Source organism: Vulpes lagopus, chromosome 18 (genome assembly GCF_018345385.1).
Source record: "Vulpes lagopus strain Blue_001 chromosome 18, ASM1834538v1, whole genome shotgun sequence".
Classification (NCBI taxonomy): Eukaryota; Metazoa; Chordata; class Mammalia; order Carnivora; family Canidae; genus Vulpes; species Vulpes lagopus.
In genome coordinates, this window is record NC_054841.1 from 18,384,052 (window position 1) to 18,405,342 (window position 21,291).

The 21,291-nt window shown below is 47.2% G+C and overlaps 1 protein-coding gene across 3 annotated transcripts in view; it reads left to right on the top strand.

The window, feature by feature from the left end:
• CHD6 (chromodomain helicase DNA binding protein 6) overlaps nucleotides 1-20,211 on the top strand; it is a 176,518-nt gene extending 156,307 nt beyond the window's left edge. For all 3 annotated transcript variants that reach the window (XM_041732424.1, XM_041732422.1, XM_041732423.1), the window contains 7 exons: nucleotides 385-1,959; nucleotides 5,143-5,294; nucleotides 5,678-5,884; nucleotides 7,136-7,588; nucleotides 9,194-9,385; nucleotides 10,391-10,510; nucleotides 16,857-20,211. In XM_041732424.1, coding sequence (XP_041588358.1) covers nucleotides 385-1,959; nucleotides 5,143-5,294; nucleotides 5,678-5,884; nucleotides 7,136-7,588; nucleotides 9,194-9,385; nucleotides 10,391-10,510; nucleotides 16,857-17,753 — 3,596 coding nt within the window. In that variant the 3' untranslated portion in view covers nucleotides 17,754-20,211. The remainder of the gene's footprint in view (nucleotides 1-384; nucleotides 1,960-5,142; nucleotides 5,295-5,677; nucleotides 5,885-7,135; nucleotides 7,589-9,193; nucleotides 9,386-10,390; nucleotides 10,511-16,856) is intronic.
• The last annotated feature ends 1,080 nt before the right edge of the window (nucleotides 20,212-21,291 follow it).

A 21,291-nucleotide genomic window follows, 5' to 3' on the forward strand; every position in this document is an offset into this window, starting at 1 on the left:
GTTCTGTACCTTGAGCAAGTCAGCATATCTGACATATTACTTCCTCATCCTTTAAATGAGAATAATGATGGTACAGCCTGGCATTGCCATAAGAACTCAATGACATGTGCACAGTACCTTAGGTAGAGGCCAGAGTACATGCTTACTGAACGGAAGCTTATCTTCCTTCCAGAACTGAAGTTTTCATGCTCCTCTTTCACTGGATCTGTCCTTGTTTCATAGGACCTTCCATTCTTGTAGCTTTCCATTGTGTCAGGGGCACACACACCCATGTGCTGGGGAGCCAGGGAGTTAAGCTGCTAGACCCAGAGATGCATAGGCTCAGGTGGGTGGCAAGTGTCCTGGGGCTACCTTCGGTGATAGGCTCTGCCTTGGCCTCTCCAGGTCCCCCAGATCCAAGCATCTATGTGGAACCCATCACTGAGGAACGGGCTGCGAGAACCCTTTACCGTATCGAACTGCTGCGAAAGGTCCGAGAGCAGGTGCTGAGGTGCCCCCAGCTGCACGAGCGCCTCCAGCTCTGCAGGCCCAGCCTCTACCTCCCTGTCTGGTGGGAGTGTGGGAAGCATGACCGGGACCTGCTCGTTGGCACTGCCAAACATGGGCTAAACCGCACCGACTATTATGTCATGACTGACCCCCAGCTGTCCTTCCTGGACGCTTATAGAAACTACGCCCAGCATAAGAGAACGGACGCCCAGGCACCAGAAAGTCTCTGTTGCCTTTACCAGACCAACTCCAAACTGTATGAATCTCTCACATACTCTCAGATGAACAGGACTTCAGAGCCCCTTGAAAATGAGCCGGAGAATCTAGTGAAAATAGAAGGGAGAGATGATCATCCCCCTCCACCTGGGGGCAATTTATCTGATATGTCTTGTGAAAACTTTCTTTCTAAAGTTCAAGATGTCATTTCCATCACCCACGACGAAAGTCTGCTGCCTGAGTCCTTGGAAAGCATGATGTATGGTAAGAAGGCTCTTAGCCAGGAGCCAGGCTCTTTCCAGGAAAGCCCCACTACTATAGAACCCAGAAAGGATGCGCTGGCCAGCTCAGCAAGCGAAGAAGGGAAGTGCCAGCCTGGTGGCCACGAGGCAGAGATACCCACAGGCCCCTCTTTTATGGATAGCTTAGAAGCAGGAGTAGCTCAGATGAACATCAAAAATGGAAAACATCTGTTGCTCTCTCTTTCAAGGGAAGGGGAGCTCTGCAGTGAGACAGGGCAGAGGCCTGAAAGCATTGGGCAACTAGAAGCCAAATGCTTAGCTTCCCCTTCCTTGGATCAAGGAAATGAAAGTGGGTTTGTAGATATGTACAATCTTAGTGTCTGTGACTCCAGAAGAAGCCTGTCCTCAGATCAGCAATTAATTGATTTATTAGAAGACAAAAGTTTAGAAAGCAAATTGGTTTTGAGTCAGACCCACAGCGATGAGGAGGAGGAAGAGGAGGAAAATGAGGAGGAGAATGTAGGCGTGGCCACAGACCTGAGGGAAAGGCCGGAGGTTTTGCATCTGGCTGAGCCCACTGCAGATACCCTAAGGGAAAAGAGCCGAAGTTTCCATGTGGAGGAAACCAAGAGAGGAGGCCTGGAAGCCATGAATCAGAATCCTGGATCACAGGGGGCTTTTCCTCAAGCAGCCTGTCAGTGTCACTGCAAGCACGCAGACCGGTGGATGCGAGGCCTCGAGAACGAGGGGTTTGAAGTGGAGAAACCCAAGGGTTATCACCCAGATATGTACAAAAGTAAAACCAACAGTGTCACAGTGGAGGGCGAGCCCACTGCTACTCCAGCAGAACCCCCTCAGGGGAAACATGAGCTGTTAAAAGAGCCTTGGAAGGACAGTGCAGAAGGCAAAAAAGGTTTCCATGTGTATCCAGAAGCCAGTGAGCTCAAGTCCGAAGACATGGATTTTGAGAGTAAAGATGATTTTGACAGAGATGGGAACGGCCATGCTCAAGGTAAGCTCTGTGGGGTCTATGGGATATTGGATGAGCGAGCTCTCACGTAGTAGGAAGGGGAGAGCGCAGAGGGAGTGTCAGGAGATGCGTGGCTTCTGAGTTGCACCTGCCCTCGGTCCCTGTGGTTTAAGACCAAAGGTCACAGGCCTTGTCTGAAAGTGAGACAGAGTAGCTTAACTCTGATATCGTTCTAGAACATTGAGGATGATTGTTAACAATCATGGCAAAGTGCCTCATCAACCCTGTGATTTGGGCTGGGTTGTGTGCTTCTTTCTATGTGGTAGATGCTAGCCATGGCATTGAGGGGGAAGTAACTTCTTCCACTAAGTGAGGTGCTTCAAACTAAAGTAGAAAAGCTTAGGAAAGAGCCTGCACTTTTCTATAAGGACAGTTAACTTTTCAGGAACTCCACAAAAGTACAAATAAATGTGATCTTTATTAAGGTGAGCAAACACAGTGCTGTTGTTATTCATGTCATTGTCAGAAGCTTGTGATTCAATGTTGGTACATTTGGTTTAGAATCAGAAATAAAAATAAAATTACAAGTAACTAAAAAAAATAAAATTACAAGTAACTCAACAAAAATACAAATAAATACAAATCTTTTTAAATAGGGAAGTCTTAGATAAGGCCTCAAGTTAGGAGGACTTTTTAAATGTTAAGAGTCTAAATGTAAATGACTCTTAGGTATTTCTATCCCTTTGATTAGAGATTCTGAGCAACAAGAGTTAGTTTTTAACTTTTTTACTGTTAGTGTTTGCTTCAGACCCAAGAGGGCATATTAGAGTAAACAAAAATAATTCCATTTATCCTTCTAACTGTCAAAAAACCCCAAAAGACAAAATCCCTGTTCGTGTCTGACTTGATGTTGGGTATGGTCCTCAGGGATTTAGACAGACACAGCCTCCTCCTTCTGGGACAGTGACTTTTATACCAAAGAGGGAAAGAGGGAGGGGAGCTCAGCTAAGCTCCCTTGTATGATCTAGCTTCCCCCTTTTTTTTGTATGCTCCCTCACCTTTGGTTTTAGTCACTGTGATTAGTGACTCCCTTGAGACAGGTACCTAACTCAAGTTAAAATTTACACACTAGCTAGGATGACAGGCTGAAAATAGTTTAATCAGCTTGTGGCCCCAGCTGACCCAGGGGGAGCCAGTCTCTGACCTTGTCCATCCTCAGCCTATGCCACAAAGGATCGCTGCTAATGTGTTAGATTATAAAACTTACGTTGTTTCTTTGAACCTTGTTGTGGGGGAAATCACCAAATAGTCCTTGGAAACCAGGCAGTGAAATTAGTAGAGTGTAGAAGAGTATGGTTTGTTTACTTATTTTTTATTCATGAGAGACACAAGCAGAGACATAGAGGGAGAACCAAGCTCCCTGTGGGGAACCCGATGTGGGACTCCATCGCAGGACCCTGGAATCACACCCTGAGCTGAAGGCAGATGCTCAACTGCTGAGCCACCCAGGCGTCCCAGAAGAGTGTGGTTTAGAGAAGTGTCTATCCACCAAACCCCCTCTGTTGCAATGTCGGCTTCATAAGCTTTGGTGGGCGGCACACACACTCATGAGTGGGCCCCCTTGCCCCAGTGCTTTACAAAATGCTTTTGCAGACCTCAGAAGGGGTCCCTCACACACAGGAGATGTGGGACAGGTGGGGCAGAGAGGGTCAGTCTACTGTAAAGGAATAGTAATTGGTATGGTTGTTGGGGCCAACCCCCACATCTCCTGGCTCTTTTTCCAGGGTTTTCTCTCACACATCATTACTTTTTCTTAAAACTTAAATCCAACCTCTCTGCTTGAAACAGAGGGATGCCTGGGTAGCTCAGTGATTGAGTGTCTGCCTTCAGCTCGGGGCATGATCTTAGGATCCGGAATTGAGTCTTGCACTGGGCTCCTTGTGGGGAGCCTGCTTCTCCCTCTGCCTGGGTCTCTGCCTCTCTTTGTGTGCCTCTCATGAATAAGTAAATAAAATCTTTTAAAAATTTTTTTTGTTTTTAATTTAAAAAATAAAAACCTTTCAGTGATGCTCCCCATCAGGTCTAGAGTAAAATTCGAACTTTCTATCATGACCTACAGGATTCAACATTATGCAAATGATTATAACCCTCTACCCTCATCTTTGCACTTTCCCCCTGGATGTGTCTCTTAATTCCTCAGCATCCTCCTCCTCTTCTTGGGTGTGCTCTCCTTTGAGAAACCCTCTCTAACCAACCTTCCTTTCTGCTTTCTCTTATTTCCTATCCTGACAACTTGTTTCTTTTTATAACACTTGCCACTGTTTATAGTTTATTCGTTTATTATAACTGTTTTCCTGACTCTCTTTCTCTCCATGTAACCATAAGAATCTGAGGGTCAGGGCCACATCTGTCTCAAATATCCTTGAATCTGCTGGCCTAAAGAAGTCTTATTTCTGGTGAGGGGTCCCTGTGGCTCTCTAGACTGATGCATAGGTCACCAGTGAAATCTATACATTTCAGAGGACCTACATTCCATATCATTTCACAAGAAAAGAGGCTCCCAACTTTACCTGCACTGGACATTTCACTACCTTGTGTTCATTCCCTATCATTCCCTCCCTTACTGGTAAGTGGGTCTTTAAAAATCCATTTCACATTGATAATAAACTTCACCACTGAAACTTAAAAGAATGAGTTGCATTTCCATATCTTTCCATCAGTGAAGTAATTTAAATGTTCTAGGTTCTTTTGCATCATTTTTGACATGAAACAGGTCTATTTTATCTTTGTTGTAAGTTTTGGGACTTTTCATCCTTAATTACTAATGTCAGCAATTTAATGTGTTACATTTCAAAGACTGCTTTCAAATGTATAAAAGTATTATAATGCTCAGTTTCCTCTTGGCTTGTACACCACATGTACAAGCCTCTTGCTGCTCATGTTGCTCTCATTCTTGGGTACACAGGACAATCTCTTGTTTTTGTTAGGGTGTGGATGCAAAGTTATCAGGTGACTTGCATGGATAGCCTTAGAGAAAGGATCTGCATTTATGGCTTAACTGGTGGGGTTCTTCTGGAAATAGAAAGCATGGTAATTAATGTTCAATTTCAAATAAGTTAGCACAGAATGGACTAAGTTTTTGAAAAGACAGATCAGCTGTCCTAATCTTGGATATCATTACTGTCTCCCAAGTACTGGATTAATTTTTTTAACCCTTCTTTGCAGATTACCCAGGGAAATACTCTGAAGAGGAGAGCAAAAGCTCAACATCAGGCATTGCAGGAGATCTTGGGGATGACCTGCAGGAGGCGCGGGCTCCCACCATTGCTCAGCTGCTCCAGGAGAAGACCCTCTTTTCCTTCTCTGAGTGGCCAAAGGTAACCCCCCTCCGCCCCCTCCCAGTATGCATTCTCTACCCAAAACATTCTCAGCTTGTAGAGTATTTGTGAAAGTGAACTCCGAAAAATGTGTAGTGTCTTGAAAAGGTATTAGTAATGTCATATTTGAACATTAAAGAAATACACGCTCAACTAATTAGACCATAAGATAAAACTGCCTTCGATTTAAAGCACTATGGCTTTAATTTTCATTGTCCAGACCATAGAACTTATTTTAAGACTTGTAAAGTGAGTACATTTGAGTGTGCTTTTTTCTAATCAACTCCTTCTGGTTAGAAAAATGTGACACGTGATCCCTAGGGACTTTGTGAATTTGGGTAGCTTGTTGCTTACTCCTCAGAGCTTTTGGTCTTTTTTTATAGGATCGCGTGATAATCAACCGCCTGGATAATATCTGCCACGTGGTGTTAAAGGGGAAATGGCCTTCCAGCCAGCAATATGAGCCTTCAGGCACCCTGCCCACCCCGGTGTTAACGGGCAGTGCTGGTTCTCGGAGCAGCCTCTCAGAGCCAGAAGCATCAGAACACAGCTTCAGCAGTAGTGCAGCGTTGGTGGCCCAGATCCAGAAGGTGAGGCCATAAGCATAATGTCGGCTATGAACAAACAATGAAGGACACATTGTACTTCTCAGTTGAGTCATTCATTCAGCAAATACTTAATGGATAGATTTGTGTTTTTTTTCTTTTCCTCTTTCTCTTTCTTTGGCTTTTTTTTTTTTTTTCTGTAAGTTCACTGGTATTAATTGAAGAATTTAGATTTTATCCTCTAGGAAGCAGGGAGCTACTAAAATTTTGGAGCAGGGAAGTGCATGATGAAAGCAGGGTTTTACAGCTTGGCTGAAGGGTTATGTAGGTTCTTGGGGGAGAGGATGGTCAGGAAGAAAGAGGGCCAGGGCCTGGGAGGCAAAGTGGGAATCTGATGAAGAGATGAGGTCCTGGACCAATTTAGTGGTAGAGTAGGTAAAAAGGGGCGGATGTAGGTAGGCATGACTTGATGACTAATAAACATATTAGGAGAGGGAGGCATGAATGGATCAGTATGTTCCACACTGGAAAGACGATAAAAGAATGATGGCAGCTGATAGAAATAAGGGAAATCAGAGAATGGTTTTTATAAACTCAGGCTTACAGCTCCAGCTTAATATGAGGTACATTGTTAGCACACTGGCCCTCACTCTTCAAGTGCACATTGGAACCTGCTGGGGACCTTGAAAAGCTGTTGATTCTGATTTAATTGGTCCAGGCTGTGGACTGAGTATTGGAATTTTTTTTAACTTTCCAATGAATTCTGATATACATCTGAGGTTGAGATTCCCTGGATTATGGTCTTGAACATCAGGGGTAGTTCATGGACTAGCAGCTTTAGCAGCACCTAGAAACTGTTAGGTGTGCAGAATCTTGGGCCCACTGAAGTAGAATCGCTGTCTTAACAAGCTATCCAGGTGAGGGGCACTTGGCTGGCTCAGTTGGTTAAGTGTCTGACTTTAACTCAGGTCTTGATCCCAGGACACTCGGATTAAGCCTCATGTCGGCTTTGTGCTCAGGGGGATCTGCTTCTCCCTTTCCCTCTGCCTTGCCTGTCACTTGTGCTTTCTAGTTCTCTCTTTTTCAAATAAATAAGTAAAATCTTAAAAAAAACAACAACAACAAGCTGTCCAAGTAATCTGGTGCTAAGGTTTCAGAAGGTTTGAATGGAAAGGACTTCTAAGAGGTTGATTAGGAGTCCTACTAGACCTGAGGAAATCAGGCCTGGAGAAAGAGCTGCCGTTCACCCACAGAAGTGGCATTCATACCTCTCTTACCACATATCTGTGTTTGCAGGAGAGCTTCCTGGCTCCAGTATTCACAAAGGATGAACAAAAGCACAGACGTCCCTATGAGTTTGAGGTGGAGAGGGATGCAAAGGCCCGGAGCCTAGAACAGTTCTCTGCCACTCACGGGCACCCCCCCATCGTCCTCAATGGCTGGCATGGGGAATCTGCAATAGATCTCTCCTGCACATCAGAGGGGTCTCCAGGAGCCACGTCTCCTTTCCCAGTGAGCGCCAGCACCCCTAAGATTGGGGCTATTGGTTCACTTCAAGGAGCACTCGGCATGGACTTGTCAGGAATTCTACAAGCTGGCCTGATCCATCCAGTGACGGGACAGATCGTCAATGGAAGCCTCAGAAGAGATGACGCTGCCACAAGGAGACGGAGAGGGAGACGGAAACATGTCGAAGGAGGGATGGACCTCATCTTTTTAAAGGAGCAGACACTTCAGGCTGGAATCTTGGTGGGTATATGAGGCCATTAAATGAAAACATTGACCTTTCTACACTGAGCAACAAAACACTTCCTCAGACACAGGATGTTTTGATTTGTAGATCTTTTATTTCAAATGTCCTATTTCAAATGTCCCTACTTAGTTTCTCTTATTATCAGTTGCTCCATTTTTTTTCTAAAAACACATTTAATCCATTATAGACCCTTCACCTGTGCACAGCCTGAAGAAATAAGCCAGGGGTCTTGCCATTTCAAATACAAATGGCCCAGATCCCCGACCCGGGTTTCCAAAGAGCTGCTGGTGCTTGAGTAAAGCAGGTTTGAGTTTGTGGCAGTGGCACTCCAGGTTAGTGGGCTTTCCAGGTGCTTGGGTTCAGGAGAGGGAACAGGCGTCAGGTTCCTAAACTGCTTGACCTACTGGGTGACATGGGACGTACCACCATGCCTCCTTGTGCTCCTAGTGAAGTGGGCCTGTAGCATCTCCTACAGAGGGCTGCTTCGAGGGTTCATTAGGATCACAGCAAGATGCCCTAAACCCAGAGGAGACCATTGTAAGCAGCAAAGTTAGAAGCTGTATTGCCTGGCCAGGAGAGAGATCCCCTTAGACTTTACTTAATGTGTCAAAGACAATTGACTTACCTTTGTGTTTTGGTTTTTCCTATTTATTGAACTTCAAGCTCCAAAATAGGAATCATATTTCATGTTTTCTTATCTTAAAAGGAATAATAAGAACCGGTATTCATTGAGTGCTTACTGTGTGCCAGGCAGTGTGTTCAGGCGTTAGTATGACTGTCCTGTTTGAGCATCACAACTCTGAGAAGGTGTTGTTATTACTCCCATTTTATAGATGAGGAAACTGAGTCTTACAAGCATTGAATAATTTGCCCAAGATTATCCAATAAAGTGACAGGTCAGGGAACCAAGCCAAGGGCTTTGTTCACTAGCACCTAAGAGCTTTATTATTAAGCTCTATTATTTGGTCTGTTTTAAAGTTTGATCTTCCTCTTACACTTTCTGTATAATTTGGGAGGCTGAAGTCGCAGCCCAGTCCTGCAAACTTTTAAGGCAGTTGTCTCAGTTTTTAGAGTGCAAACCCATAGTTTCTCTGTAGTGATCATAGACCATTTTTTAAAACTAAAATGCAAACACTTATTTAGCACCACATTGGACTTTGTAGACCCCATTATAGACATTGGGAGTACAGACATGAGTAAGACAGGCATTCCTCCTACAGAGGGTGCCACCGGGGAGTAAATTGCAGTGTGGCATTTCTTGGTATTGGAAAATCTGTGAAGGGTGCTGAGGGCATTGGGGACCAGGAAGTGGAGCACCCTGGGACCGTCAACGACAGCGACAAAGGAGGCAACACTGAGCCTGAGCAGACAGGATGGAATGAAAGGATACCAAGTAGACAAGGGGAGAGGAACCTCAGGTAGAAGCAACACACTCAGGAGCCCTCTGTAGTGCGGAGGATTCTTACTCCACACCCCAGCACAGTAATATCCAGGTGGAAACAGATGGAAAGATACAAAGCACACCTTAGGTGTTTTCCTTTCAGAACCTGGTTTTCATTCTGTCACACTTACTGGCACATACTTGTCTCTCCTTCATCCAGGAAGTCCATGAAGATCCAGGGCAGGCCCCCCCAAGCGCCTCCCACCCTGAAGGGCCGGTGCCTGCTGCTCCAGCCCCCGAGCCAGCCCCAGCAGCCAGCAGCCAGGCCGAGAAAGCCATTCCCAGCAAGAGTCTGCTTGACTGGCTAAGGCAGCAGGCTGACTACTCCTTAGAGGTTCCTGGCTTTGGAGCAGTAAGTGTTGTGGGTGCCACCTGACGCTGTCATTTCCTTCCCACTGACTTGGTGTTGTGTTTGATAAGGAGCATGCTTAGGGAGACCAGGAAGTTAGAGAGATCTGTATCAGCTGAGAACATCATTTTAAAGTTTTGGTTTTTATTTTTAAGTTTAAATTTTGATTAAGTGTTCTAGTAATAGAAATCACAGCCCATGTCAGAATACTATGCCAAGTCATTGTACAAAATCTGATGAGAACAGAACTTGCCTAAGCTTAGCCACCACCACCCCCAATTACCACACAAGATCCTAAGTGCACAGAGAAATCTGTAGGTTGCATAAACACTGCCTCTTCAGGAACATGTTCCTGCGTATTCTTTCCAAGTTAATATATTACCACTTTGTACTTAGATTGAGTTACAAGTTTGCGATTCTTACTTCAAGTTCTCTTACTGCCTTTGCCTGCAAATCTCCAGATTAGAAATCTGCAGAAGAGGGCTCCTGAGCATTGATGTCTCTTCTTGGTTTTTCTTTTCTCATGTGGTCGCCTACCTCACCACCGTCTTTGTCTCGGGTACATCCAACTAATAAGATGTGGAGGTAGAGAGCTTACAAGAAAGGGAGGGGAATGCATTCACAGATGCACACTCTCCAAAGACAAAGCCCACCAGGTAGGTAGCAGTGTAGAGAGAATCCAGGTGAATGATTAGGAGAATGTTAGGGAGTCAGCAGTACACTGCAAGACCGGTGAGCCAGCTCACATCTGAGCCAAGAGGCCCATTTAGCCCGTTCTCCAGCTTGCCGCAGGAACTCTGAAAAAAGCCTAGATGAAAAAAAAAAGCCTAGTTTGAAAAAAAAAAGCCTAGATGAGGCTGTGCTAGCTCTTTCCTTCAACCTACCCTGGTGGGTTCCTGTACAGAGGGGCATTAACGAGAGAAGAGCAAAATCAGCTGAAAACACCACCGTCATCAGAAGACTCTGTGACAGAATGTTTTGTAATGTTGGTTTCCATTTGCCTCCTAGAATTTTTCAGACAAACCAAAGCAGAGGAGGCCACGCTGTAAAGAACCTGGAAAATTAGATGTCAACTCTCTGAGTGGGGAAGAGAGGGTTCCTGCTGTCCCCAAGGAGCCAGGACTAAGGGTAAGGAAGAGGGACGTGTCACCATGAAGCCCAGCCGTACAGACTTGGGGAAAGCTCCAGCTGGGAGGTGGGGGGCCAGGCAATGGCTTCCCAGAGGACAAGAGGCTAGCAAGGGAAGTTGATAAGTAGTGATGAGTGGTCCTGTGGCCTCTGGAGCAGCAGTAGGACTTCCCGTGGTCATTTGTCTTTAACCTTTATCACCAGAACTTTTGGTTTAAATTTGTGCTTAAACCATTTCCAAAACCTGACCTCCACCCACCCCTCTCCCACTCCCTCCTCCTACGTCCTATTATACTGTATAGAGTTCAGGGAAATATACCTTAACCCCTATCAGGAGTCTGTTTCTAGTGTTGACAAATGTCATTATTGGAAATTTCCATTTAAGACATTTCCTCCTAGTCCATCCTCACTGGCAATGAGAAACAGCTGACTCTAAGCACTGCCTTTTCCTCGTATAGAATCCTGAGCCTGGAAGAGACTTCAAAAGACATCTGTGAAATGGTTGTAGTCCAACGCATCTGAGTTAATTATAGTTCACAGAGGAGGACAGATTTGAAATAGCAAAGTCATAACCTCTAGGGGGCAGTAATAACATTTCAACCTGAAATTGTATCAAGCTTGGGCAAATTATACATCAGTGTGCTTTAACCTCCTAAAAGTACGTCCTCCCCAAACAGGGAGCCTCTAAGGAGCCTTGTGGACATGTGCTCTTCTCGAGTTGTCTCCCCCAAACGCACGGGCTTTCCTGAATGCCTTCTCCTCATGGCTCTGCCAGCTTCAGCTTTCCTTGGGAATGAATTCCCTTCTTAGTGGGATCGCCTGGATGTGATTTCTCCTTTCAGCTCCAGAAGACCACCCACCCTAGTCATTTCCTCCTTTTGCAGAAGAAAGTTGTTACTTAATGTTTTCAAGGAGTCTGTGACTAATGTTGTCACCTGGTGGATTGTTCTAGCAGCCCTACAGACAAAGGTGCTCTCCCTCATCCCCATCCCCCACTGCAGCCGCGGCCCTGTCCCAAGGTTGGCTGCTTGTTAGAAAGCTTATCACACTGGAAAAGCTGCCCTTTTGCCCCTCTCTTGCTTTATCGTCAGAGAGAATCTCTACCACCCCTTTTCTTAGACCTGCTTGGGCTGTGCAGGCTGATGCAGCGGTAGTTCTTAGCCAACTGTCTTTCTCCCCCCTTCGTGCCGCCTCCCCACATTCTCCTCGTGTTTCCACACACAGCGTCACGTGAAAGGCTTCCAGGAGAGACTCTGGTCCTTGCTTTGTTGTAGTCTCTGAGCTCTTGTTGTAGAGACATGTCAGAAAAACCACATGGTTTCCTCCTTGGCTTTCTCATTTCTTGCTACATGTCTAACAATTTCCCTCATGTTCTCTGGAAATTAATGTTCACTCTCCTACAGACACTGATCCCTTGCCAGAAAACCCATTTCTAAGCTGTTCTTGCAAGCCAGCTTTTTTTTTACCAGAGATGCACTTTCCCTCCTTTGTTAAATAAACATAGTCCCTGCTTTGGAGGCCCTTCTCTTCCTTCAGTAAGGCTAGATGAGGAAGCACTTGTCCACCTGGTCCTCAGGGTCACCGGCCTCCTCAGTGGGAAAGAGCCAGCATGGCCCAGACCACGACACCCTGCTTGACTCCAGGAGGGCCCGTTTTCCCGCAGCCCCCTTCTCCCCCAGGTTCTGGGGCAGGAGCCCTCCCAGGTATGCTGCACTCTTTCTTTCCCATGGAGGACTCCCCCCACACACACACACCCACGTCTGGAAGCAGATTCAGATCAAGAAACTTCTTCCCTCCCTCAACCCCTTCTGCTCTTGTGCTGTGGCTCGGCTGGGCAAGCTCCACAGGCTGCAGTAAGGCTGTGAGATTCAGCTTTCAGGATGTCCAGTGCATAGTGGTCGCTTGCAAGATGTGTGTGGGCACATACACATGTAGATGTGTTATGTTTGCTTTATAGATATGCATGTGGGTTTCTTTTTGTTTGTTTCCTTTTGAGCCACTGGCCAGTACCTTGCAGAGATGACCTGTCACCCCTAAATACTTCAGTGTGTGTCTCCTAAGAATATTTTCCTACATAACTGTTATCATTATCAGACATATGAATATTAATAATAATTAATCCACATTCAGAATTCCCCATTTGGCCCAAAAATGTCTTTTAGAGCTAGTTTTTGTTTTTTTGTTTATTTAGAATTTTAACTTCATTTCCACACACACCTCCTTCTTTGGTTGTTAGGTCTCTCTTCATTCAGTGAATGTTTGTTGGCTAAATCTCCTAGGCTCCTAGAGTAAGAAACTTTTGGTCACCACCACCTTCTCCACTTCTACCCAGGAGTTCAAGTTGAGAGCTGGAATCCATAGACTTTGGAATAAATGCTACCATGTATTAATGAAGATGTTCTTGAGTTGGACTGCCCATGTAATCATCTGGAAAAGCACATTTGCCTCCAGTGTTGCTTAACATCTAACTCTCCTGTTCCTTGCTCTCCTTGCCCTCTCCCCAGGCTTCCCCTAGAAGAGGAAGCAGGTTTGCTCTCAGGGTATAATTACCAGGAGGGAGAGCTGCCAAAGCCCAACTTGGCCGCTGTGTGTGGTCGCCGAGTTGCTGGGAGGGGCACCTGGTTGGGGTGGGCAGCTGCTGGGCGGCTAGAGGGACTCTCGCTCCCACAGGAAGTGGTGAGAGCCGACTTCTTCCGTCAGCACCCCTCTTGGGATGCTGTGGGTGAAGAGCTGTTCTCTTCACCCCTGGGATCTTTCTGCTGCTGCACTTCAAATCTGAAGGGGAGAAGGCAGCCAGCCTTCTGTCTGCCTCCTTGGCAGGTTCCCAGTTCTGAGAGGGCTAGGTACTCTCTACATCAGAAGCTCACAATAATAAGGATGGGGAGGGGAAGCTTCTGGACATTCTAATACCTGAGGAGCATGTCGGAAGATTCCTGTGGGACACAGGCTGGTCTTAATGAGCTGTCTATCCCTAGGTGTGCTGATAAACTCAAAGTATGTAAACGAACATCTGATGTATAACAGGTTGTTTGAAAAGAAGATGGGCGCATTATTCGTCAAGCTCTGGGTTTGCTTTCCAACAGAAAGACTTCTAAGATTGAACACACCCTCCCTACTGGAGAGTTATGAGGGAACTTTGTGGGTATCAAGGAAAAAGCATGCCCCGGCACCTTTCCCTGGCTCTTGGCTATGAGTGGGTTACAGGGAAGAGGTCTTGGAAAAGCCCTGTGGTCCAGGGGTGGCTCCCCTGGCCGGGGCCCTCAGCTGAGGTGGTGTGCATCAGCAGTTCTGCTTTTAGTCTGGCCCCAGTCTATCAAGCTCTCTCTCTTCAGAAATAGGAACCAGGCAGTACTTGCTCCCCAAGTGGTCATCCCCAGAGCCAGAGGGAACAGCTGCCCCGAGAGGAGTGGGCAGTGGTCACGGGGGCATAGGAGACTGGGAGCCATGGGCTGCTCTTCCCTGACCATCTGTGCCCAGGGGCAGATCCCTGCCTCTCTGACTCTGAGGAACACGAACAAGGGAGGGCACAAAACATGACAGTATCATGTTTCCCTTAATTCTGCTCTTCTAAACCAGGGCTTTTTGAGAAGAATTTTCTTAGAGTTGACTGTCATAAAGCTTTTTGTCCATGATCTGGTTTTTCTTGAATATTTTTTCGGACGTTGAAGGACAGATGTAGGACTTCAAAAATGACACAATTTCTGGGTACTCGGGAACATTCAAATACACATTTTTCCCATGTCTACAAAACTATAAATTCTTTGTAAAATGGCTGTGATTACTGTACTCAATGCCGCGGGGCCAGTGGGATGGCTGACTGAGATACTGCAGATGGAGTCCTTAGCGTCTGCCTAACACAGGGTAAAAGCACATGGAGTGGTACTGTCATTCCTGCTGCTCCCCTTGTTCCCACCGCCCCCTCTGTGATGGCCACCCGTTGCCGGGTTCCCACACTGCCACTCCCGTGGGCCCCGTGCCTCCCTTCCCAGCTGCCTCTTGTGTGGGAGTCCACCACATAACACGTGTGTGCTCACTGAGAAGCTGAACCTCTGTTACCAGCTAACCCTGTCCCTACAGCTGCCCCTTCAAAGAGAGATCTGTTGGGTTTTCTAAGGATTTGACTTCTTTAATTAGTTAGGGAGAAGAAAGGCAGTGAATGGAATGGGATGCCAGAGCTCCTGGATTAAAGTCCAAAGTGGGTGTCCTTAGAAGGGTTGTGAGGAGCTGTCTCACCTGTTCTCAGGCCTGGCTGCCAGTCTCAGCCCTTAGGTACCCGTGGACTCTGACTTCTTTTCCTGTCTTTAGCACTCTGGCCCTAATAAAAGTGTTTCTCTGGCCCTTCTGGTGTCTTTTGATGTGACCTGCACCTGCCTTCTTGTTCCATCAAGGACCGCAGCTGGGTCCCTGCATCTGAGCCTCAAAGCAGACCGGTGGAGTCTCAGCTGTGTCTTGCCAGATCCCCGCTCCCCACTCCAGTCTTGCAGAAAGGGAAGGCGTTTATACAGACGGCTGAGAATCCTGAAAAGGCAGCAGAGGCGGCTGTAGAGAAGTGTGGGCTCCTCCAGCATCAGCGCCGCCCAGGAGCCTCACCGTTGGGCCCTGCCACGTCCTGTCTCTGCGTAGGGGCCCATCCCAGTTTCCACGTTCCAGTCCCGATGGTGACCTGCTTGCCCAGTGCAAACCCAAGGTTACAGATCTCTCGTGGCCACTCTGAAACCTTAAGCCTCACCACTGCTGTGATCAAAGAGAAGGCAGTAGAATAATACCAGCTCCGTAACAGAACCACGAGAAGTGGCTCAGAAAGGAGAAAGGGCTTCCAGAGACCCACAGGGAAGGGCATTTTCTTTATGCTTCTCTGTACAAAGACTGAAAGGGCACAACAGCAGTTATTATAATGCGCCCCTGATGCCGTGGATGTGTGCCACCTTGATGAGCCAAATGGCAGCTCAAGAGGAGTGACAGCAGCAGAAAGGAAAGGGGGCAGCTCCCCGGGCCATGAAGGGCTTTCAGGCACGGGGTCCTGAGAGAAATCGCTCCCTTTCTCTGGGCAGAACATTTCTCTTGATGCAGAGATTATTCATGCCATTTTTTTTTGTCTGTTTATTTGTTTGCTTTTTAAAGATTTTATTTACTGATGCATGAGAGACACAGGCAGAGATACAGGCAGAGGGAGAAGCAGGCTCCATGCAGGGAGCCCCATGTGGGACTCAGTCCCGGAACCCGGGGATCACACCCTGAGCCAAAGGCAGGCGCTCAACCACTAAGCCACCCAGGCGTCCTAATTCATGCCATTTTGGAAACAAATTCAGAGTTAGATACGTTGTAAATGCAACTGTTTGTCTCCTTGCAACCAGTCAGTAAGCTCTGGCAGAGCAGGTTCTCCAGCAGGTTCTGGTGGGTCCTCGTTCCCCCGCAGAGCCCAGAGCCACAGTCCCAGAGGAAGGAGGGCTATAGGAAGCCCACTGGTAGGCACCCTGAGTGTGCACAGTGAGCCGCCTACGGGGACGGGGTGCCGGGTGAGCCGTGTGCCAACGGAGCTGTATGTCCTAGGCTCCCAGGCTTAGCCACAGCTCAGGCCCCGTGGTACTCGGCCCCAGAGGTCACAGAACACGATGCAGCTCTGTGATCAGAGGAAAGCTAGATTGTCTCCCTTGAGGGAAACCAGAACGCCACTTATTGTGATGCTTCTCCCCAACAACGTTCAAGAATGTCTTCGTCTCCTCAGTGAACACGAAGGCACCCTGTGTGGTGTCTGAGTGGTTGTCCTCCAGGAGCTTAGGACCCAGAGGGAGTGGGGTGTGCACAGTTACTGGCATCCCTTCAGCGAGCACTCCTTCCTGTGGGCCGGGTAATATCTTGCACACTTCATTTTTGGTAACTGCCAGATGGGTGTCATGGCCCTTTCTCACCAGAACTCTGAGAAGCTAGTTACAGACTTCAGACCAACATTCAGGTACATCTGCTGCAAAACTCTGTCTCCCCTCTTTGCTTTGTGGCTTCCATTGAAAAACTTCTTGTGTCACAAAGATGAATGCTCGGTTTGGTCAAGTGCTTGCAGCCACAAATCTCAACTAAGACCTGGGTGTCCTTAGATGGGTTCCAGCCCCCAGCGCTCTGGCTTTTCTAGAACTCCTGCTGCTTTTGTGTGGTGGTGGCTGGCTCTCGGCCTCTGAGAGAGCAACTTCAGGCACAGTTAAGCAAGAGGCAGGTAGGCAGGGAGCTCCCACTCAGGTCCTTCATGCAACAGGGACAGGATAGGCCAGTGCAGAACCTTGGTCTTCACCCCCAGCCCATCACCTGCCATCCAGTAACCTTCAGCATCTTGTGTTTCTTTGTCCTTTTTCAGGGGTTTCTCCCAGAAAACAAGTTCAATCACACCCTGGCTGAGCCTGTTCTTCGAGATGGGGGCCCCCGCCGGAGGGGGAGGCGGCCTCGGAGCGAGCTCCTGAAGGCTCCTGCCATCGTGGCAGACTCTCCCTCGGGGATGGGGCCGCTGTTCATGAACGGGCTGATTGCTGGGATGGACCTGGTAGGACTCCAGAACATGAGAAATATGCCAGGCATCCCCCTCACGGGTCTGGTGGGGTTCCCGGCTGGCTTTGCCGCGATGCCCACGGGCGAAGAGGTCAAAAGCACGTTGAGCATGCTGCCCATGATGCTGCCGGGGATGGCCGCGGTGCCCCAGATGTTCGGTGTCGGCGGACTCCTCAACACACCCATGGCAGCTGCCTGCACTTCCACCGCTCCAGCGCCTCTACCAAGCACAACAAAAAGTGGTACACCTGCGACCGAAAAGACTGTAGAAGACAAGCCAAGTAGCCATGACGTAAAAACGGACACGTTAGCTGAAGACAAGCCTGGTCCTGGTCCATTTTCTGATCAGTCCGAACCTGCAATAACTACCAGTAGTCCTGTGGCTTTTAACCCATTTCTCATCCCAGGAGTGTCTCCTGGACTCATTTACCCATCCATGTTTCTCTCCCCTGGCATGGGCATGGCTCTGCCTGCAATGCAGCAGGCCAGACACTCTGAAGTAATAGGTCTGGAGAGCCAGAAAAGGAAGAAGAAGAAAACAAAAGGGGACAGCCTGAACCCCAATCCAGAGCCTGCTCCCGGGTCCGAAAAGGAGCCAGGCAGCGATCAGAACTGCCCTGAATCCAGGGCACCCGTGCCCCCCGATAGAGAACATGCGGCACAGGCCAGGGAAGGGGGCCTCAAAGACTCTAACAGTGACACCAATTAGAACTTTTTCATTTAAGAAATGATTGTGACTTGTAAGTTTCTTATCCCATAAAGGTTTGTTACTTCCTCACTTCACCTTCATAAGAACCTGTGTTTCCATAAGTAATATTACCTACCTAATTTTCTGAGAACTGTGGTCACAGATGTGAATAGTCGCAGGGTCTTGCCACTTCATTAGCTGAGTTCGACCTAGTGTAGGAGGCACAGGATTCTCATTCTGTTCCCCAGTTGTTCATTCCGGCAGCCGTAGCTGATACAGTACTTGGTGACACGCTCCCCCGCCCCCCCTTCTCCAAGTTTCCCACCTATTCCAGGAGGGATGATGGCAAGTGAAAGCTGTCTAGGGATTTATCATCCAAGGGCCGAAGAACAGAGACCACGAGGGCTCTTTTTTCCATGAGCTGTGTTGAATGGGAAGCATGTAATGGGGAAACCAAAAAAGCACAGAAAAAGGAAGTGCTGGTGCATATTTTTTAGTTAAAATATTTCCCTATTTTATCATGATGACTAAATGAGTAGTGTAGGCAGAAGTATATAACGGTTGCAAATGCGTATATTCATTTCTTTATAAAACAAACACCTTACTGGTAGTAACAGGACGTCCCCCTTCATGGTGTTTCAGACACGAGCAGCAAAAAGAAATACTGATGAGGCGTTGTCTTAGACATACATATGCTCTCTCCCCCGAGTTCAGAGATCACTCTCGGTAGGAAAAAGCTTTACACACCTGGAGTTCTTGCCGGTGACGGGGGCGGGCAGGCAAGGGGCTCTCCACCCCACCCCCGCGGGGCTGCACGCTGCCCACAAGCGCACGGCTGGCATCAGCTCACCCCGTTCTCAAGAATTGCTGCACCCGCTACCAGGGCCCTAATAGGTTTTTACCTTGCGCTTCCCTTCACCAAGAATAAGGCTCTTTCTGGAGCCTGTGAGAAGAGTCACTCAACACTTTTACACTTTGCTAGGTCCCTTCGTCAAATTATTTGAGGTTGTCTGAACATGTGTGTGCCACCTTCTATAAAACGACTGTGAACGTTTGTTTCTTCTCTCCATTTTTTTTTTTCCTATTTGGTTTCCATTTTGCAGCTGGACCCAGATTCCAAATCAAGGTAGCCAAGACTGTTGCAAATTAACATCATTTTCCCTTCCTCAATCGGGAAGCACCTGCCTTCTTTCCCTCCCCACTTGTGTACCATCCCTCCTGAGGGTCTTATTCTTTATCGACAGTTCACACTCTGGGACTTGAAATAAGCTCATGGTCCAGGACTCTGGGGGCACAGGGCTGTGCACGACCGTTGGAAATGTTGGAAGTGTTACTAGAACCAGTTTCACTTTGTGTTGTCACAATTTACTGTATTTTTTACTTTTTCTGTTACAGTTTTGCTAATTTATCAGAAGGTCCAAAAGTTTGACATAACTATTTCAGTTTGCATTATTTATTTATGATGCTTTTGTCATTGTCTTTTATACATTTGGAATTATAAATTATGTAAATGTTAAAATGAGCATCTCAAAGAAGTCTGTTAAATTGTGATTGGAGAAAAAAATCAGTCATGTATTTTCAAGTGGAGTCCCATCGTTAATGAATCAGAGATAAAAATCAGATCATATAAGTATGAAGAAAGAATCCAGTGATTGAGCAAATCCTATTTAATGACATCTTTGTAGCATAGATGGTCTATAATGCTGACAACAGATTTCTTAGAAATGCTGCTCTCTATTTAACTAACATTTTGTTCAGTTTTGCCTCCAGTGGAAGCAGAAAGGGTTTTTTCAGCTGTTAAATCCTAAAAATCAATATAATTTATTTATGTAAAAAAAAAATCACTCAATCGATATATTTTTGAACCTTTTAAGTACTAATTTTCTTTTTATCAAGTAGAAAAAAAAATGTATTTGCCCTAAATCCTTAAAATACAAATGCTATAAAAATTCATGTATCTTGAAAGCCTTACTGCAAATGAGTATTATAGACATCCAGCAGAGCCTGGGTTTCCCTTTGTTGTCGTCCGTTGTTGTTGTTTTGTATGGAAAAGCTGCTCTCCCCAGGTTCCACTTAGAAGCTCCAGTAGGTCACAGGGTTCAATATGGATTTGATTTAAAAACCCACCAGCATGCTAAATCCCTTGTTATATCTTACCAAACCTGTATGTTAACTCTCTGGGTGTTTAGGCTTATATTTGACTGCTATTGTGTCCCTGTTTGCAAAATGAAAATGACACTCTGTGGATTATTTGCTCTGTAAGGCATAAGTGCTTCTTATGATTATTTTGACGTTTCCAAGAGCAAAAGCCAAATTTAAACTCTCTTCAGCAAACTTGAGCCTTTTCATCTAAACTCCATGTCACTCACAGCCATAACTTTCCTTGGTCATTCTTCACCCCGTGTCTTACATAATAAATTGTCTGTGGTCTTGATCCTGGATTTAAAAAAAAAAAAAAAAAAAAAAACAATTTTAAAAGTCAAATTCAGTGGCACTTGGATGTCTCTTGCTGCCTGGACCTTGTATGAATCTGTCATATGCACACAGCAGTCCACGATCTTTCTAAGGTGCCCAGTTTGTTCTGGACACACTGCTGGGGGCTTGTTAAATGTTCACTCATGGGGATTGATTTGCCGGATCTCTTGACCTATCAGAACACCTGATTAAGACACCTGCCACAGAAGGGAGCGCAGCAGAGTACCTGCTTCCTGGCCTTGGGACCTGAACGCCCACAGCTGATGCCTCGACTGCACCACTGGCTTAAGCCCCTTTCTAGAAGCCCCACCTCAAAGCACACACCTGGGATTTCGGGGGGAACCTGTGGGATTGGAACAGGCCTGAAAACAGAATTGCCTCGGTAGCTGGAGTTCTTAAGGCTTGGTAAGAGTTTGGTGGTCCTTAGCTTTGGGAAGCATGGCTTGCGGGGCCCCAGGAGGACCGTGTGTGCCGTTACCTACGAGGCTGGCAGGAGAGCGCTGAAGCCTCGGTGAGCCTGGGAGCAAGAGACCCATCAGTTTGCCTCTGCCGGGTCCCTACTAGGTGCCTCCCACCAGCAGATGGTGTCTGAATAGCCGGGAGGATGGCAGAGGCATTGTCGCTAAGACCTCCGAGTCCTCCGTTGCAGTTTTTCAACGAAGGACCTACGACAGCCTTCACAGACACCCCGGTCCAGATGTGGGGCGCCCTCATTCCGGGCGCAGTAATTTACACAGAGTAAGTAGTAAGGAGTCTTGGCTTCAGTCTTGACCTCAGAGCCTGCCCCCGTGGATTCTATACCCCTGGGAGGGCAGAGGAGTGCAGGTAGCTCAGTACGTTGGGCTAGTGTTGCGGTGTCTTATGTGTGTTTGCCATAAGTGACCTCATGTGTCTGCAGTGTCTTGGTTGCTGGGTAGAGGGATGCTGGCGTCCAGACCGCGGAGCTATCTCATCAGTCAGAGAACAGAGCTGGGGTGGGACCCCTCGGCCCCACCCGCCTGAGGTTGGGACAGGCCAGCTTTTGTGACGCCAGTCCGGGACCCCCTCCACCTCAGAGACCAGCTCTGCCGGAGTGGCCCTTGGA